General features: G+C 41.1%; 1 protein-coding gene across 1 annotated transcript in view; it reads left to right on the forward strand.

Annotated features, from left to right (window-relative positions):
* Positions 1-18,715, forward strand: part of LOC124282661 (sperm-associated antigen 17-like) — a 46,650-nt gene extending 27,935 nt beyond the window's left edge. Inside the window, 27 exon segments of the mRNA XM_046718686.1 lie at positions 11-192; positions 483-667; positions 780-932; positions 1,123-1,234; positions 1,740-1,907; positions 2,203-2,349; positions 3,802-3,938; positions 4,134-4,266; positions 4,554-4,732; positions 4,984-5,107; positions 5,296-5,495; positions 6,126-6,270; positions 6,786-7,231; positions 7,233-7,403; positions 7,405-7,667; positions 8,016-8,173; positions 8,269-8,474; positions 12,498-12,630; positions 13,686-13,790; positions 14,115-14,264; positions 14,450-14,569; positions 14,892-15,037; positions 15,193-15,426; positions 15,428-15,454; positions 16,520-16,664; positions 17,751-17,891; positions 18,475-18,715. Of these exon segments, the coding sequence (XP_046574642.1) occupies positions 11-192; positions 483-667; positions 780-932; positions 1,123-1,234; positions 1,740-1,907; positions 2,203-2,349; positions 3,802-3,938; positions 4,134-4,266; positions 4,554-4,732; positions 4,984-5,107; positions 5,296-5,495; positions 6,126-6,270; positions 6,786-7,231; positions 7,233-7,403; positions 7,405-7,667; positions 8,016-8,173; positions 8,269-8,474; positions 12,498-12,630; positions 13,686-13,790; positions 14,115-14,264; positions 14,450-14,569; positions 14,892-15,037; positions 15,193-15,426; positions 15,428-15,454; positions 16,520-16,664; positions 17,751-17,891; positions 18,475-18,485 (4,321 nt within the window). The 3' untranslated portion in view covers positions 18,486-18,715.
* Positions 18,716-19,013: the final 298 nt, after the last annotated feature.

The raw sequence follows: 19,013 nt of genomic DNA on the forward strand, positions 1-19,013 counted from the left end.
TGTACATCAGGAATTACCTGGAGTATGTGGCTGAGTCAGTGAGTGACTGGCTGAAGGAGAAGGAGGCTGAGTACCAGGGGCAGAGGCTGTCCAAGGAAGTTGGCCAGATAATGAAAGATGACGAGGAGGCTGCAAAGGCTTTAGAGAAAGCTGCCAAGGGGAGTCGGAGCAAGTCCCCAAGCAAGACCAGAAGTAAGTTCAGTGTGCTGGAAGGGTAAGCACGAAATGGGTTACTTACAGGTGTTTGCTGTTCAATAAACCTGTAAACACCATCCAAGCTTACACTGTCATCACTGAGCCCAGTCTAAAAATGTGTTTACTAGATGTAGCAGTGTACATGCTTTTAGGTGTATGCTGCATTTAAAGGACTTACTTGTAAATGAATGAAGCCAGTTGACAGTACTTGCTCTTATTTTTGGTTGATGTTTGAGATTGTACACAAAAATCACATATATTTTTGTAATATTTCTGCCTGTCAACAGATCGTTCCAAGAGTCCCCGAGGCTCACGCAACAACAGCCTAGATCGGCCACCATCTGAGAACAGCAACCCCTTCATCCGTGCAGGGTCACTGAAGGCATGGAAAGAGGAACAGGATCGCGTCAAGGCTGAGGAGGAGGAGAAGGAGAGAGCTAAGAGTGAGAAGAGGTCCAAGTCACCCAAGAAGGTCTGTTGTTAGAAATCTTGCTCTTCCTGAAATATGTTTTGCTTTGTAGAAAGTACAGAAATTGTAGTTTATGCTATTGATTGTTTCTAACCATTACTTTTCTCTTGGACAGAAACAAGATGAGGAGAAGGAGGACAAAGAAAAGGAGAAGAAGCGTCCAGGGTCTCGAGGAAGTGCCAAGTCCAAGGCATCGCAGAAGGATGCTCAAGAGACGCAAGAGGTGCCAGGAAATACAGAGCCTCAGGAGGAGGAGAGATATTGGCCGGTGAGGAGATGAGGCAGCATTACTTGTGGAAATATGTGGAAAGCTGGTCTACGGGATAGAGTTTACAACTTCAGAATGGTGCTGTAATACAATAACCCTGATTAACATGAAAACTTAATATATATTCATATGAAGTAGTGGTAATTACTGTATCCTATGTTAGCAATTCCATGCATACATTCTGTTGCAGTATACTGGCTACGATGTAGGAAACAACCTTGTTCATGTTTCTGGCATCGTGACCACCCTCTTTCCCTCGGATGGTGGTCAGATTAGGACCGAGAGGACAGACTTTGTTCAAGGTAAGATACATATAGATAATCCCCTGATATAGTCCTTGCTTCAGGTGTGTCTGTTATTTGTCTGTTACTTCTGTTCAGATATATCTGTTGTTCCTGAAAAATATTTTCAGGTGTACCTGTTTGTGCAAAATCTGTTCCTGGGTGTCTGTTGTTTATAAAACATCTGTTCAGGGGTATCTGTTGCTTATGCAATATCTGCCTTTCATTTATAATCTGTGTAATTAATTACCGGTACTCATGACTAAATACACTTTAAAACATGCTTTGTTTTGTTTATGAAATACTCAGTCCAGGCATATATATCAGTTGTTTATGCCTCCCGATGTATCTGTCATTGACAAATTGTCAATTCAGTTGTAAATGCTATTTTTGAAACTGTCAGTTTACCTGTTACTGTTAGATATAACAAAATATGTTGTGAAAAAAATGAACAAACGATAGAATGAATGAGTAAGCCATATGTAGCCCACTGAGGGACATAGTTGATATGGAGAACTCTCTACAGGCACCACCAGTGTCTGTACCTCCGTGCTGAAGGACAACCATGTCATGTGTGTCCACATCCTTGACCCATGTGAGAGCCTAGAGGAAGAAGAGGAAGAGCTAGACAATGGAGAAGAGAAGAAAGATGTGCCAGAAAAATCTGAGTTGGAGAAGTCGGAGAAAGAGTCTGGTAAGTATGACCTGGATATGTGTTCCAGATAGTTACCTCTTACTGGCTCACCTCATGATAAAATAACAGTTCTGTAATTTTGGAATAACATTATTTTTGGATTGATCACTTAATATATGGAGTGGTTATGTCCTGAATGAAGAAATGTCAATATGATTCAGACCAAAGCCCAATCTGACCACAGCTCACTCACCCCAGTCATAAGTTATTAGTCCCTGACATATTTGGTTCAACCAGCAATAATGTCATTGAATCTCTAAGTAAGTGAAGGTCTGATTTGGGTAATGTTTCTTAGCAGATAAACCATGTGATGATGAGAAGGAGGCAGCTGAAGTTTCCCGAAAGAAATCTGTGAGTGCATTTGGCTCCATCACAGCATACCTGTCAGACGGCATGAGCCTTGCTCTCTCTCAGTTTGGAGCAGACGGCAAAGCAGAAGATGGTGGGTAGATTGCTTCTGATCACATAATGCTAAAGATGGTATTAGTTTCACCTTTCATCAAAGGATATTCACTTGTCTGAGTATTCAACATTTTCCAAATTAAATGAAACACTTAACAAAACAGCACTGTGCATTAATTTGTCCTTAGTGTCTATGTGTTAGTCTCTATGAGTCCATAATAGATCGGTGCAAAAGATGATGTGAGTGCATTTGCACCCTTGACAGTTATACTTGCCCTCACATCGCAGCAACCACACTAGCAGACATCTTAACTTGGGTGAAATATTATGAACAAAGACAGAGACCCTATCTACAAAGCTTTGGTATGCTTACACATATTGCAGAGGGTCTTATAATAGACATTGTCCATGAGTTCATCTGTCCATCCATGACACATGTCATTTCCAGAGCAGATTTTGAAGCATTTGCAATATTTCCTGACCACACTTAGTACATAGATAGGTCAAGTAGTGAACTGTTTCTTTTTGTTAGCTTTTTCGTGGCAACAATTTTGACGTACATTGAAAAAAGGTTATTGTGTTTGTTTCCAGAACAGATTTTGATAAACAGAACAATATTTTTTCACCAAACTTTGGCCATAGATAGGTCTAGTTATAAACTGGTACCTATTATTTGTTTGGGGTCTGTTATACAAATGTTTTTCAACTTTTCATTGGTGTATGTATATATGACAAACTTGAAACCCAGATCAAGTTTGGCGATTAGGTGCCTGACTCTGAGGGTGTGGGTTCGAATCCCGGATGGGACTCAACCCAAAGAGTACTAGAATCTGTACTTTACTGAGAAAGTGTAATCCCAAATATAACATATGTTACATTTTACCACTTTCTAAAATGGCATTGTATATTTCATAGCTTTCGGCCATGGGAGCTGTGCCAATTAACACTTATCAGAGGGGTACACAAAGTCCGCAGTCTAGACTACCAGTTGTCCGACTTCCCTTTTTGTTGAAGCCGCGGTGGCTGAGCGGTCTAGGCGTCTGACTTTGTGTGCTGGCGATTAGGTGCCTGACTCTGAGGGTGTGGGTTCGAATCCCGGATGGGACTCAACCCAAAAAGTACTAGAATCTGTACTTTACTGAGAAAGTGTAATGCCAAATATAACATATGCTACATGACAATTATTGTTGACCATTACAATTGCAATGACTTTGCCCTATTGTTTGCATATTGTTTTGAAACTTGAAACCCAGATCAAGTTTGTTTGAGAGGTAATAACTCTAAATCAAAGTGAGTGAATCTGGTACTTCCTGTATTTATTGATAGTCACACATACTATCGATGCATTGATAGTTTCTATCATCGATTAAATGCTATGGGAGACTCAACAATTGCAATCCATTGATAGTTCGATGCATCGTTACAGCCCTACTAATGATACAGGGTGACTGTGTCTGTGGTCACCTGTGTTGATGTTTCCATTATCTTGCAGGCAAGAAATACGAACCCGAAGTGTATGTCCCCCAACCAATCAGCACCAGCCCCCTCCCCCAGGCATCGCAGGGCTCCCCAAGCAAGGGCAAGAAGGACAAGGGGAAGGGTGCCCCCACACCAGAGCCCCCACAACAGGTAGGGAACACATACAATAGATATACTTCATTTCATATCTGACTGAAGATCAGGAGCCTGATGAACATTGAGTACTTTTGCATTTTTCTTAGGGAGATTAAATTTGTGGCTTAATTGTTTCAATTTCTTTGCTACCATGAAATTATGCAATCATTAATACGCACTTTTCCTACCAAATCAATAATATTTTCATAGCCTCCCCCTGAGGAGGAAACACAGGAGGAGACAATGCCGGAGGAAGAGCCTGATGTCCAGCAGCCCTTCCAGCAGCTGTATGTGACATGTCCAGATGGCCTGCATGTCCGATACTTCCTGCAGAGCACCGTGGGTGAGGAAACTGTATAGTTGATGTACAGCTTTAGTACACATATGTTTTACATATTTGCTTTCAAGATGCTTTGTTTATATCTTAATGCTGTATTAGTGATTTGAATCAGAACTGGAAACGCAATACATATACAGTGATTGTAACATTGTTACCAAAATATCAAAATCACTCATGTTGCTAATTGAATATTCAGACATAAACTGAAAAATAGGTACTAAACTGTGGGGAAGAGCTCCTTTATGAGCTACATGATGTAAAGATACATGTTCCCATGTCCATCTGTCAAGGTGTGAAGCCAAACTCGGAGGATGACCGCCAGTTAGTGGTCAAACAGAGCTACCCATTCAAAACCAAGGGCTCCCAGCCTTGTGAGGCTGCACGGAAGATGTATGTCCTCACAGAACAGTCCCGAGTGATCACTGCTGATGGCACGGTGGTCAAGACTCTCCTAGATGGAACTGTTGAGGTATGTACAGCAAGCTATGCAACCTGCTTACAGCCAGGAGAGTTAACAGACATCCTGAACCTGGAAAGCAAAGCCTCTATATTGGTCCATGGCTTTTTAGTGTTCGTTAGGTTTTCTTAATAGAAAAGTCAAGTCAAACGTGCTGATGAATGAGGTTCAAGAAGTTGTAACAGTGTGATTATATCTGTGATTTACCAGTTGAGAGATGATGATCTGTAGATTGTGTTGTAACGTTGGTACGTGGTGTTTAGGTTCTCCACTCTGATGGCACTGTACACAAGCACACAGGGTCGACTCCCTTGGTTACCAGCAGAAGTAGCTCCCCACATCGGGGTGAGAGCGGCAAGAGTGGCATGGAGACTCCCACCAAGAAATGTGAGTGTACTAATCGTAGGAAGGTTCTGTATGTGGTTTTGTTTCGATATAGCACTTTTACAGAGGCCCACAATTATTGTAAGTCATGATTTTATTAATTTCCAGGTGGTTTTGCTTTTTATAGGTTTCATCTTTAGCTATCTGCTTTGTCAGATTCTTCAAGTAACTCACTTTCATCTCCTTTCCAGCTGTACGTAGTGCCAGAGGGAAGAGCCATTCCCCAGACAAACTCGGCGAGCATGTGGCACCTGAAGAGTCCAATTCCAAGAAGGGGACCTGGGTGATGACATACCCGAATGGTGACAGGATGGCCATACACTCAGACGGCACAGCGGAGGAACTGAAGCCTGTCATGATTTGTGTGGCATCAGACCCAGAAACTAGACAGGTTGGGACACTTACAGTAACCATTGAGTTGGTTCAGTTTTTTAATATCATTCATGTTTCACCTTTCACAAGGCCAGCAAGGTGATAGCCATATTCCCCTGAACCACCATGAACACTGTGTGAATGAATGTTGTCTTTTGCTTCTTAAAAGTCATCTCAGAGAAGACATCTTTGTCTTTTCATATGTGATGAATATGTTGATCTCTTTGGACATGTGGACAGAGCCTTGTCTGTTATGGGAAACTGTGGCATGAGTCTTGGATGTTTATGGCTGCTGAAGAAGCAAAAGTAGTACGGCACTCTGTTGTGATGCACCCTGGTCACACTTAGACTAACAGGATCGGGTGGTCAGGCTCGCTGACTTGGTTGACACATGTCATCATATCCCAGCTGCATAGATCGATGCTGATGCTGTTGATCACTGGATTGTCTGGTCCAGACTTGATTATTTACTCCCGCCATATAGTTGGAATATTACTGAGTGTGGCGTAAAACTGAACTTACTCATTCACTCATGATGCACATGGTGAACAGGGGCCATTCATCCCCAGTACCCTGGACCTGTATCCTGGGAATGTGTGTAACAGAGATTTGTTGATAGTTTTCATTAATTGTGCTGTTCTGTTTGTAGTCCATGGCAACAAGAGATGATCATGTGATCACAGTCAGCTATCCAGATGGCACTGTGATTGTCGAGCACAGTGATGGAACACGGATCACAACGTACTATCGTGAGAGTAACATCCCGGTCAGTGGAGATGACCAGAGTGAGACAGGTCAGTCTCACTGGACACAACCATGCCCTAGGATGCTGATCTGTAGGACAGTATTCCAGAAGTGTTAAATGGAATTTTACAGAAATCAATGAAAAAAAAAAGTTGCAGCATGTGTAAAGACGACGCAGAGATGTTAGCTTGTCACAAGACATACAGAATATATAAGGATGTGTTGTATGATTCTGTGTGAATGAATAACCATTTCTTCTTATTTAATTGGTTGTATAATGACCGCAGTCAGATCCCTAGTGAGTAAACCACTGGGCTGATAAATCTCAATGCTTTAAGTTCATATCCACCAGCAAGTTATATATTGGTCCATTTTGTAAATCTTCTTGAAATTGAGTTGAAATTTCAGATTATTGATAAATGTTCGTTTTTCAGAAGAAACAATGCCCCTTTGGTTTGGTTTAGAATGTAAATTAGAAAACCCATGGGTTTTCCCTTTCCCAATGTCAATATAATTTTAACCAACCATTTTGTGTCATGTTTATCGTTAATGTTTTTCCTCACAGGTGAAGCTCCTCAGATGCAGAATCAGACCATCAAGTTTGTGAAGATTGAGTGTCCAGCCTATGCTACTGTCCAGTTCAACTGTAAGACCAGCGAGAGCCTGACTGTGTTTGGCAGTGGAACTAACATCAACGTCTTCCCTGATGGTTTCTATGCTGTACACCACTGTGAGGGGGGTCGTATTGAGGTTGACACAGAGGGCACCATGTCCTACTTTCCAAAGCCAAACAAAAGTATGGAGCAGATTCTTCCTGAGCGAGGAATTCAGTATGTGTTGCGACACAATGCTGATGTCGTCTGTGAAACTGTCGATGGAGATGGCAATGTGTTCAATGTGAAATACACAGGGGACTATTCTGTGATAATGGCCAATGGAGATGAGACATCCAATGAGAGTGTTGATGATCACAAACAAGATAAGGGTGTCACCCAGTATGGTCAGCACGCACCCCCGATTCTTCATTATTCATGCAGATGGCAGCGGTACAGAGCTGATGCGGTACCAGGATGTGGCAGAGTATCTAACCTCCGCTGAGGAGAGCACTGCAACAGCTGTTGTGACGGATCCCCTGCCTGACCACCCTGGGGTGACAGGTATCACCATCCTTAAGCCTTACATCGGGGGGGCCATCTGACCGCTGGCTGAAGAAGTATGACATGGATTCTATAATCCCCAATGGAATACGATCTCGAGATCTGACAACTCTTCCACCTCAGGAAGAAAAGAAGGATGGACCAGCGTTTGGGACAAATGTTGGCCAGGGTCTGGCCATTGGAGCAGCTGTGCGTAGTCCAACAAGGATCCCAATACTCAAATGTCCATCGGTGCTTGAGCTGAGACAAATTGTACAGTACAAGCCTGTCACTGAGACTCTCAGGAACCAGTGAGTATTGATAGGGAACATATTTTACATGTTTTTAGCCTAATGAAATTAATAAGATATTTAGAACTGAAACTTCTATTGCTATCCTTGTTTCGACTCTTTACTTTGTACACAATTATTACCGGTTTGCCTGGTGGAGACATGCTTCTAGACAGGTCACTTTGGTGTTTCTGGAGCAGCATAAGTCAGCTATCACTCATTGTCTACACTGTGATGTTTTATTCATGTATCTATGCATTGCAGTGATAGTTCTTGATTTCAAAATATGATTATGAGATCAAGGAATACCACACTCAGTACTCCCTCAGATCACAAATGTTATTACTTATTGTATTATCCTTGTCCCAGGCTGCGAGGGGGTCTACAGGACTATGCTGAGTATGTCATGGCCAGACAAGAGGCTGCAGAGGAGATGATGGTCAGAGATCCACGGTCAGAGGAAGAGAAGATATTGGCTGCTGACCTCCAGGCCACTGTCCAGCGTGAGCCACGCACAATTGACCCAGGTCAGAATAATGCTTGCAACTGACACGACATAGTTCATGTCAAGATTTGCGTTATATTTCAGGTGTATAAACTTCTAATATTTGTATTCTTTCAGCCACCATCAAAGACCTATATGAAAAGGCCACATCTCCCGTAGTGCCCAGCCCTCCCCCAACGCCCCAGTCTAGGCGAACCAGAGCAGACTGGGAGAGGGATCAGAGAGAGGTTGCAGAGGAGATTGAGGGACGCAATGCTCTCCGAAATAATGTCATCCCACTTTACTTTGAGAGTGAGCTTGGCAAAGCCTTCTTGTTAACACAGGTAGGTCACTGAAGCAGTTTATACTGTGTGATTTCAGGGATATTGTTTTGGACATAGGTAAGTATTCATATTCTTGTTCAGTCCAGTCAGATTCAGGTCTGAAAAAAATGGTGCTGACTTAATAGTTAATTGCGTTACCAACTATTGTCTACTAGTGGTGGTCCGATTAATTGAAATAATCGAAGATTGGATGCAGTGACTAAACGACCAAGCAATCGATCATGCTTTTTCATAATCCAACACAAACAATTCTGGAATACTTGTTTTCATCAACAATATTTTTCACAGGGTTGGTTTTGTCTGTTACATTTCATAAGCATTACAAGCTCGTTCCAAGTCATAATTAAATTTATCTTAAAGACACCAAGAAATGTATGTTCCCTAACATACTAGTCATCCTTTAAAGATGTGAAATTTAGCCAAAACACCCCAAAGAACTACATGTTTTTTTCCTTATTTCTGTGTGCATTAACACATTTCATAAATGATGCTAACCAATTATTTTCAATGATTGATCAGTTGTAATGAACCAACGCGATATCTCATGAAATGTTCTACCCAATGTCTTCAAATTTGGTGACAGCCTACATTGGGAGATCATGCAGACACCAGTCGATTTGGGTGACCTTGACCAATATTTTCAAGGTCACCACGACACTTTGACCACTTTTCAAACTCTTGTTAACGCGATATCTCATGAAATGTTGTACCCAATGTCTTCAAATTTGGTGACAGTTTACTTATAGGATATCAAACGAGCTTCCCCTTTCATATCAAGTTTATGTCCCGAGTGAAATAATTTTGGTTTGTCACGAGCTTTAGCGAGTGACAAAGCAAAATTATTTCACGAGGGACATAAACTTGATATGAAAGGGGAACGAAGTTTTGTATCCTATTTATTACCCACGTTCTAAAAATGAAAATATTGTTAAAATAAAGCAATATCTTGCTTTCCTATATAGAACCGCACTCTTGCGCGGATTAATATATCATATTGGTGATTGGAATGTCGACCGTTTCACTCCAGGGAAGCGTATGCTGCGTAGAGGCAATGTAGTTCCTTTAACTAGTCTAGATAATAAATAAATTATGACGGAATCAAGTCGTAATCAAAATTTAATTCTTTTCATTAGAGGTTTTGCTTTCAAATACAATAATGTAATTCATCAAAACACTTGTAAACTGTAAACCTTTTCAATTTAACTCACATTGACCTAAATATCGCCTGAACGCCAGTCGGCCATCACTGTCGGGATAGTCGTGTTGAAAATTGTTCACAAACAAGCAGATAAAAGTTACGCATTAGGAGCGACACACACAACTGAAGAAGCCAAATGTAAATAACAGGGAACTGTATGTCTCAAATAGTTGTGGTTAGTGTCGTTGTCATTGCTTACACGCTATTCTTCATCGGAGGACGAAGTCACTGTAGATAATACTGGCGACGCTTTGGCGGAGGACATTGGCTCGTGCCTCGCCTGGAATTCCCACTTGTCGAGATTCGATGTTTATGTTGAATACTCCACCGTAAATTGGGCCTGAAAACACACTGCCTACAACCTCGAAATGAAGAGGATTTCAAGCCGATTGTGTTCTGACTGTGAGAAGTGTTATCAACCTCTAGATGAGAAACCACGGGAGGCATGGCAGTGGCAGTAGAACACACGTTTTGTGCGAGAGGACAAGTGGACGCGGCTGACAGTGGCAGTGATCGAGATACCAAGGTGCCGCTCATCTTTGATGTTGTGTATTAGAAACTTTGGCATATGAATTCACAGAAGCAACATTTTTATGGCCTGAAAGCTGCATTATGTGTGTAGGTGCAAAGTTATGTTCACTGAGAGTTTGCAACATGGTTTTTCTCGCAGACTGTGATTAGTCAAGCGTTTGTCACTTGACAAGTGTGCGTGTTGTGCCATGGATTTCATGATGTTTCCAAGTTTATTTTTCCCCACTGGCTGTCGCTTAAACCAAGATTCGCCATCACGAGGGACACCCTTTGTGTGTGAAGCTAAGTAGAATGGATGATCATTTGAAGAGAAATTCTGAGGACGGAGGCTACGATACTTCTTGTACAGTGCTACGGACATCTGGCAGGGTCACTTTCGGTACAGCCCATACTCGGGAATCCGTCTTGTGTCGGATTCGGATTAGCACCGTCGCGGGTCTTGGTTTGTCGCTTCGCAGTACTCAAGATACTCCTGACCCTCACTGTCAACTCGAAGTGAGACATCTCCCAGAGCATATTTCTGTGTGGACGGACAGATCTTAAGCCAAAAACATGGTATTATTCCACCACAATGTGTTAAGAATAGCATCGGAGACCCTCTCCGAGTTGACCCACTTCCCAAAGTTTGTTTATTTCGGATTGTGACACGGCCTCGGCGGCTTTAGGTAAGTTCCCTTCCTTCCGCCTTCACGTGCTTTAATTTACACGTAAACACCTCCCTAGATCGAGCAAATTTGGGTCAAGTAGAATTGATTTTTGATATTTCAATCTCTTCAAATGGCGGTCCAAACTTGATCGAATCCGCTGGAGGACGATGGCTCATACTCGCCCCCGTTTGCTTTTTGGCATCCATGAAAAATTTGCAAAGTAATTGATTCAGTTCGAGTGGGGGGATTTTTTCAAGAGATCTGTGTTCCTGCAGAACATTTTGGAAATAAAATGAGACCGTTTTCAAGTCATATTTTGTTTTCTTTGCCGTGTTTTCATTTTCATTTTTGGTCAGAAAGTCATCAATTTCTTTATTCCATACTTCATCATTTGTGTCGAAATTAGCATCTAGGCCAAGATCTACATCATTCTCATCTTCTCTAAAGAGTTCATTAATCAGTTCTTGTGACAGATCACAATAATCGCCAATCGGCAAATTTGGGGGAGGGACCAACGAAACAGTCTCGGGCAACACTTTCAGTCTGTATCTAGGTACTTGCTTTTCTCCCTGTGCTGTCCTGACAACATACACGTTGAATGTATTCAATGGCCTGATAATATTCACAACTCTTCCAACCAGTTGTCCACAATTTTGACCAAGTCATTAACTTTACGGGCTTACGCCATATTTGTTTACACTCCCGATAGTCCTAGCAGACGTATTTGTTTACTTATTTAGATTGTTTTATTTTCGTTTTTATGAACAGAAATTTTAGTTATTAAAGGACTGAACACCTGTGCTTGTAACTACACTAAAAAATAAATTTTATTTAATTTCATAGAAGTGTTCTCGTTTTACATGCTTTCAGAATGTGTGAAAACTTCTGAATGAAAATCATGAATGGAATGAGTGATGAAAGTAGTACCGGTAATGTCAAAGTTCACGTATTAGCCAATCAAATCAATCGAAGGTGTTATGACACATATGTGTCAGAACACTTTGTTATGAAACCCCTTTACGTAGTACCACGTGGGTAATAAATTGGGGTATTACACAGACACCAGTTTACTTGGGTGACCTTGACATTATCTTCAAGGTCACCACGATACTTTTACCTCTTTTTAAAGGCAATATCTCAAAACATTGCACCCAATGTTTTCAAGTAGGTTGACAGCCTACATTGGGTGATTATGCAGACACCAGACATTTCAGGCATCTTGTATGTGACCCCAAAATAAAAAGTAGTAAATATAGATATTCCATTCTGAAGCAGCGGGGGACATTGCCATATCAGTGGCAAACACTTGTTTTCCTTATGTTTTTGTGCATTAACAAATTTCAATTACCGGTATTTTCGATGATTGATTGCTGGTGATTGAACTAATCATCAATTATGAGATTTTAACCAACTCCCAACACTATTGTCTACTACTGGTGCTGGAAGAAGAGAAACTCTTTATATTCACATATTTCAGCAGTATAATGTTTTTTAAGAATTGAGCCTGTTCTTCAATGTGGTCTTAAGTCATTTTCAAGGGGTGGTGGGGTGGGGTGGTTGTGTTCGAACCCCCTTAGACCCCCCTCTGGATCCACCGGTGGTATTTGTGTTGTTGTCACTATAGTGTATTCTGTGTGTATTATGAAGGCCAAAGACATGGACCAGATGATGAAAGAATTGTCCGAGGACCCCCGTCGAGATGGCACTGAGGCAGTAAGGGGGGACACCAGTAGTTTGGGCTACCCACAGGAGACTCCCGTAGACACCCGCAGAGGACAGTGTAAGTATACTGTGGGGATCCCAGTAGACACTAGCAGAGGACAGTGTAATTATACTGTGGGGACCCCAGCAGACACTAGCAGAGGACAGTGTAAGTATACTGTGAGGACCCCAGTAGACACAAGCAGAGAACAGTGTAAGTGTACTGTGGGGACCCCAGTAGACACTAGCAGAGAACAGTGTAAGTGTACTGTGGGGACCCCAGTAGACACTAGCAGAGGGCAGTGTAAGTGTACTGTGGGGACCCCAGTAGACACTAGCAGAGAACAGTGTAAGTATACTGTGGGGACCCCAGTAGACACTAGCAGAGGGCAGTGTAAGTATACTGTGGGGACCCCAGTAGACACTAGCAGAGGGCAGTGTAAGTGTACTGTGGGGACCCCTGTAGACACTAGCAGAGAACAGTGTAAGTGTACTGTGGGGACCCCAGTAGACACTAGCAGAGGACAGTGTAAGTGTACTGTGGGGACCCCAGTAGACACTAGCAGAGAACAGTGTAAGTATACTGTGGGGACCCCAGTAGACACTAGCAGAGGGCAGTGTAAGTGTACTGTGGGGACCCCAGTAGACACTAGCAGAGAACAGTGTAAGTGTACTGTGGGGACCCCAGTAGACACTAGCAGAGGGCAGTGTAAGTATACTGTGGGGACCCCAGTAGACACTAGCAGAGGACAGTGTTAGTGTACTGTGGGGACCCCAGTAGACACTAGCAGAGGGCAGTGTAAGTATACTGTGGGGACCCCAGTAGACACTAGCAGAGGACAGTGTTAGTGTACATTGCTGATGTGGAGGAAGCTGCCTTACCTTATGTGTCTCATCAATCTCGATGTGTCCAAATTAGAGCATGTCTATCTCTTGCATAGAGAATACTATTGAACTGATGATAGCATCTTCACTCTAGGTACCATGCATGACTCTAGGTACCATGCAGCTGTCAGCATCTAATGCTTTATGTTTTGCTAAGCTTTATGTACATGAATGTACATGACTAGTGAGCAGCTGTTTTCATGATGCTTTGCATGGCTTGCTTTAGATGTATTATGATGTACATTTCAGCTACAATCCGCACATCGCAGCAGAGTGACAGGTCATCAGTATCCGCCTCACCCTACACACAAACTCAAACCAAGATCACCATGGAAACCCCATCTTCTTACACAGGTGCTTTGTGGTTGCACAGCATTTAACAACTTGCTTCTGTAGCAGCATAGACTTTAGAAATATAAGCACTGATATAACGATTTTACTGCAGCAATATTGACAATACTATCTGTATACAAATATATGTTTTGTAATTTTTTATCCATAATCCTGGCAATTTTCTTATCGATAGAAAACAAGTATGTGTGTCAATTAATCACGCAAGAGATTTAGTTATAGTGCTGTTATGATTCTAAAGTGAAGTGAGTGTTGTTAGCAATAATCTACTGACTGTTTAAATTAATACAAAACCTAATTCCTAATTCAAATTCCCACGTTCTTCAGGGTTAATGAATGACACCACCATCACCCCATCAGCTCTTCGTCCTGGAAACCCCACCCCCGCTCATGCAGCTGGTCAGGGTTCCCCTGCCCCCCTCAGGCCAAAGAACCCCACCCCTGCCCAGGCCGAGAAGTCTATGAATGAACGACCAGGTGTGTTATGATGTAACATTTCAGAAAATATGATGGATTGATCAACATTCTTTGAAACTAAATTTGTGCAAAAATCTCCAATCGTAAGACATAGGCTTTTTTTTTTTGTGAGTTGTAATGATACATGTGTGTGTTGTATATTTGGAATATATACAGGACAGTGAAACATTTGTGTATTCTTGCAGTGAACCCCACACCAAAGCTTGCCGGTGGCGTTGGTATGACTGATTCCCCCTCTGAGCCTCCCAGCCAGTACCATGGCAGTGACTGCCCAGCTATCAAGGAGCAGCCTCGGGAAGAGGAAGGCAAGTTGCTACAGCAGGAACCAGAACTATTACCCCTAGCCAGAAACCAGAATCTCACCTATTAAATGTCTGTATTGCATGAAATTTCTGAGAAAGTGATGCTTATAGTGGATTTTGGGAACAGACTAGGGTAAAGTTCAACTGAAGGAACATCAGGGACTCTTAGTTGCCTACATTGGGCATGGGTGGATCAGCTTCAATGTTCAGAGTTGGATTTTAGTCGTGCTTCTGTTACAGTCTACAGATTAAGGTGTCTGTAAGTACATGTAAGTGTATGTACATATATGTAAGTATATGTAAGTGTATGTATCTGTGTTGTCAGGTGTGTCGGCAGAGTTTTCCCAAGACAGTGACTTTGTGTTGACACGCAGTCTGAAGGTCAATGTCATTGGTGAACCCAGAAAGTACACTGTGCCTCTCCCATCTTCCATTCAGGGAGGGAGACCTGGGGCACTGCCAAATGGTAGGGTAAGTATACAAACAACAGGAAGAGTAACGTGTTTGAATCAAACTGATGATATGGACATTATTTATAGTAATAATGATAAGCATGATTATGGATAAAGAGAAATGATGATTCATCTGTCTTATGAGATTGTCTATGTTATATTTATTCCTGTCAGTTCCAAGAAGTAGAGGATATTGTGCGTCGACGTGTAAACAACACAGTTGTGGCTGGGGCAACATACCAAGGTCAAACCCGGCTTCAGCAGATGAGAGGTCTGAACCTGTTGCCTGAGGACGTTGACTTTGGTGTGCTAAAGGAGGGCTACACCTACTCCTTCACTGTCTACCTGAAGAACACCGGCGTGGACAGCTGCCGCTTCAAAGTGCAGCAACCACCACCAGCCACAGGACCTGCGAGTCATCTACAAACCTGGACCGGTTAGTAGTTCCATGCTAGTTCACTTATTTGTGAGACGATTGTGTATTAATATAATATATTGGCTGGACACTGGCTGAAGGCCACACTTTACAGGTGACCACAGTTTGGAAAAAAATTGGACAATTTGGGGTGGGCTTCGTTTCCGGACCACAACTCAAAAAACGTTCAATATCTTTAACGAAAATTGGCAGATATATCAAAAAGATGCTTAAGTGGTGGCTTTTGCTATTTGCAGATTTTTGGCATTTGTATATTTCTCGGTTTCCATGGAAACGATTTGGACTTAGTCTAAAAATATCAAGTTGGACTTTAAGTAACTGTCAGATGATTTGTTCTTTCAAATTTGTGGGGGGGTCTGGGGGGAGGGATTTGTCATCTATTGATGACTCTTGCTGAAGTTTGACCTTGTTTTGACGCATGTTTTTGTTTGGTTTCTAAATGCTTCCTAAACATTTTCTTTTAACATGTATGTTTCTTCATTTCAAAGACTGACATCATTTCTGGTTCACATATGTAGAATTTAGTGCTTTTAATCTGAGTATTTGTGCAGGAAATATACGAGTATTGAAAATCAATGATGACTCCAACTTAAGTTGAGTGTTTTAAAAACTGTGGCCTTAATTTTCTGCATAAGGCCAGACCAATTTTATTTCTTGTTTTACAGATTTTTGTCCTCAGAAAACCTAAAGGCAAGAGGGAAAACAAAAATTAAAATAGAATCACCAATCAAAGTAAAATATTCCTTCTAAATACTAAAAGTATTTTTACTTTTGGCAATTTATGAAGTGTATAGGGGCAAAAAACAATCTAAAATATTTTTCTTGTAATTTTACATTTTTGGCCAAAAAAAACCATTAGCATTTATTTTTAGAGCAGGGAAATTAATTTTTATTTTTTTCTTATTCTTGAAAACATACGACAGGCGGATCCGTAAAACAAGAAATAAAATTGGCCTGGCCTAATGATTGTGTTAAGGCCCTCCAACCTGCAGAGGCTGAGGAAACACACACAATACTGTGGATGACCTTTTGGGATCCTGATGTGCTGATGTTTATGTGTGACAGGTAGCAGCAGGCATGAAGGCTGAGCTGACACTGGAGCTGTACGCCATTGCTGTTGGTGTGGAGGGAGAATCTGGTGTTGGCATTGTATCTCATGACCTCATTTTTGTCACCGAGACGGATGTCCTACGCTTGCCTATCAGAGCAAATATCCTTTCCTTTGTATCCCAAATGTCAGTATTTTCACAAGCCATTTCATTTGTTAGTTGTTGTGTTCTCATGGCTGTTATCATCTAATGTGTGCAGAGAACGTCACAAAAGTCGGTTAACTTGAATATAAATTTGATCAATGTGATGAGGATGTCCGTGGTTGTGTTTTACAGCAGTATCAATGTCGTTCCCTGCTTTCAGCTTCAGTGTCCACTTCCTGACATGTCTATCAATCAAACAGGTCACACTCATGATATTTGGTTAAGGTTCTTTAAAACCTGTGAAGATCTGGGTTAGAATTGATCTTCAGTAAACCATGCTTGTTGTAAGATGCGACTAACGGGATCGGCTGGTCAGGCTTGCTGACTTGGTTGACGTTGTATCCCAATTACGTAGATCAGTGCTCATGCTGGTGATTACTGGATTGTCTGGTCCAGATTCGATTATTTACAGACCGCCGTCATATAGTTGGAGTATTGCTGTTTGCGGTGTAAAACTAATCTCACTCACTCACTCATGTTCTTTAAAGTTGCAACTTCTGTACTCAGTGCAAAGGACAAAATGATAGTAATCAAAGTACTTATAATGTGTGTAAGGAACATTATTACCGGTAAGCTATGTGAAACAAGTTGTTTCTGACTCGATTATTTGCCAGCTGTTTTCACTTTGCTGGAATATTGTTAACTGTGCAGCGTAAAAAAATGTAGAATCAGAATATTCACAGCAGTGGGAGGCATTCTTTTTATCTTTTCACTCTTTTGCTCTTTTGCATATTTTCTGCCGAAAACTATTATCCCCATACTTTGAATACTGTATAAATGCATCTGTACATTTTGCAACCAATAATATCACTATTTCAGAATGACTGGGCCTTGTTCCTCAATGTTATCTCAGTGATACAATGACCGTAAGCCTATGTTAATGAGTGGGAGTTATGATGACATTAGTGCTGAGATCACTTTGTTGAACTGGGCCCTTGTTACAGTGATAGAGAAAGACAGGGTAGTCAGGGTAGAAGTTGATTAGTCTCTTTGAGGAATTGACATGTTATTTCTTGGCAACGTTTGTCCTTAACCTGTGCCACCAGTCCTGACCGCACATGAGTTTGAGAGAAGGGTCCAGGAGAGTCCAGTACGAGGAAAGTCTCCACAGGCTCGTCTTGTATCCACCAAACCTCCATCCACCACTGGCATCATCAGACCTCGAAGAGACCAGGAGATCACAGGTGAGGTCTCATCTTTAAACCTTCTAAAAATATATATATAAAGTCTTAAAAACAGTGCTAAATGGCTATGTAGCCCATTTGAACTCTTTAAATGTTCAGATAATTTGAAACAAATATTAAAACAATGTATAGTTAGCTGTAGCTGATAGTGATACTGGGATTATCTGGAAAATATCAACCATGGTATAATGTAGCCTATAACAAGGACAAATTGGACTGGGTTAGAATCTTTACAATATACCATACACACATATCTTAAGTTACTGAGATATATTTATATATTTATACTTATCTACATATGCATACAAACAAATACACACACCATTGTATCAATCTAGCAGAAAGTATTAATAATATTATTTTGCATACTTTGAGGTCTTATTTCATATTGAATTGGCCATACTTTCACATATGCAATATAGGAGGTGATTCAATTTTAAATACCTTTGCTTCAGGAGGAAATAATGTTTGGGTATTTTGGTGAAGGTGAAGTTATAATTAGATCAGTAGAACTTATTTTCTTGATTGATTTTTTCAATTTCAAATATTTACTGATTAGAATGCATGTGGTGTTTTGTCCCAGGCAAAGTGTGATGTCTTCATCCTGGAGGAGAGGAGCTTCACCCATCAGGAGATCACGCTACAAGAATAATGCTGTGATATTCATTTTATCTTCTTTATTTATCTAAACTTACCACTGTACATACTGTAGAAAACCATTTACACCTTGAAACATACGAATGTACATTATTTCTGATGTTTGTTTTGTGATATAACACTGTATAAAACAGCTTATTGTTAAATTAAATATTCTTGAATTATAATGATTTTATTTCTTTTTTAACTGATCACCAGTGTGTATTGACTGAAAGACATAACATGCAGGTATAGGAACATTACAGAAGCAAGTTTAACTCAGTGGTCAATATTGATCATGTCTACAAACATCATGCAGGTGATCAGACTCAGTGTCTTGTTGACAGCTTGTCATTGTTACGGTTTAGAAATTATCGTGACAATAGTCTTGTGAGTCCCCTTTAAACCAGCAAAGTAAAACACAAACAAGTCAATAATGTTCAGTTATATATTGAATAAACAAGGTTACAATGAATGACAGTATAG

The sequence above is a fragment of the Haliotis rubra genome, unplaced genomic scaffold (assembly GCF_003918875.1).
Source record: "Haliotis rubra isolate DU_JTF1 unplaced genomic scaffold, ASM391887v1 Scf300, whole genome shotgun sequence".
Classification (NCBI taxonomy): domain Eukaryota; kingdom Metazoa; phylum Mollusca; class Gastropoda; order Lepetellida; family Haliotidae; genus Haliotis; species Haliotis rubra.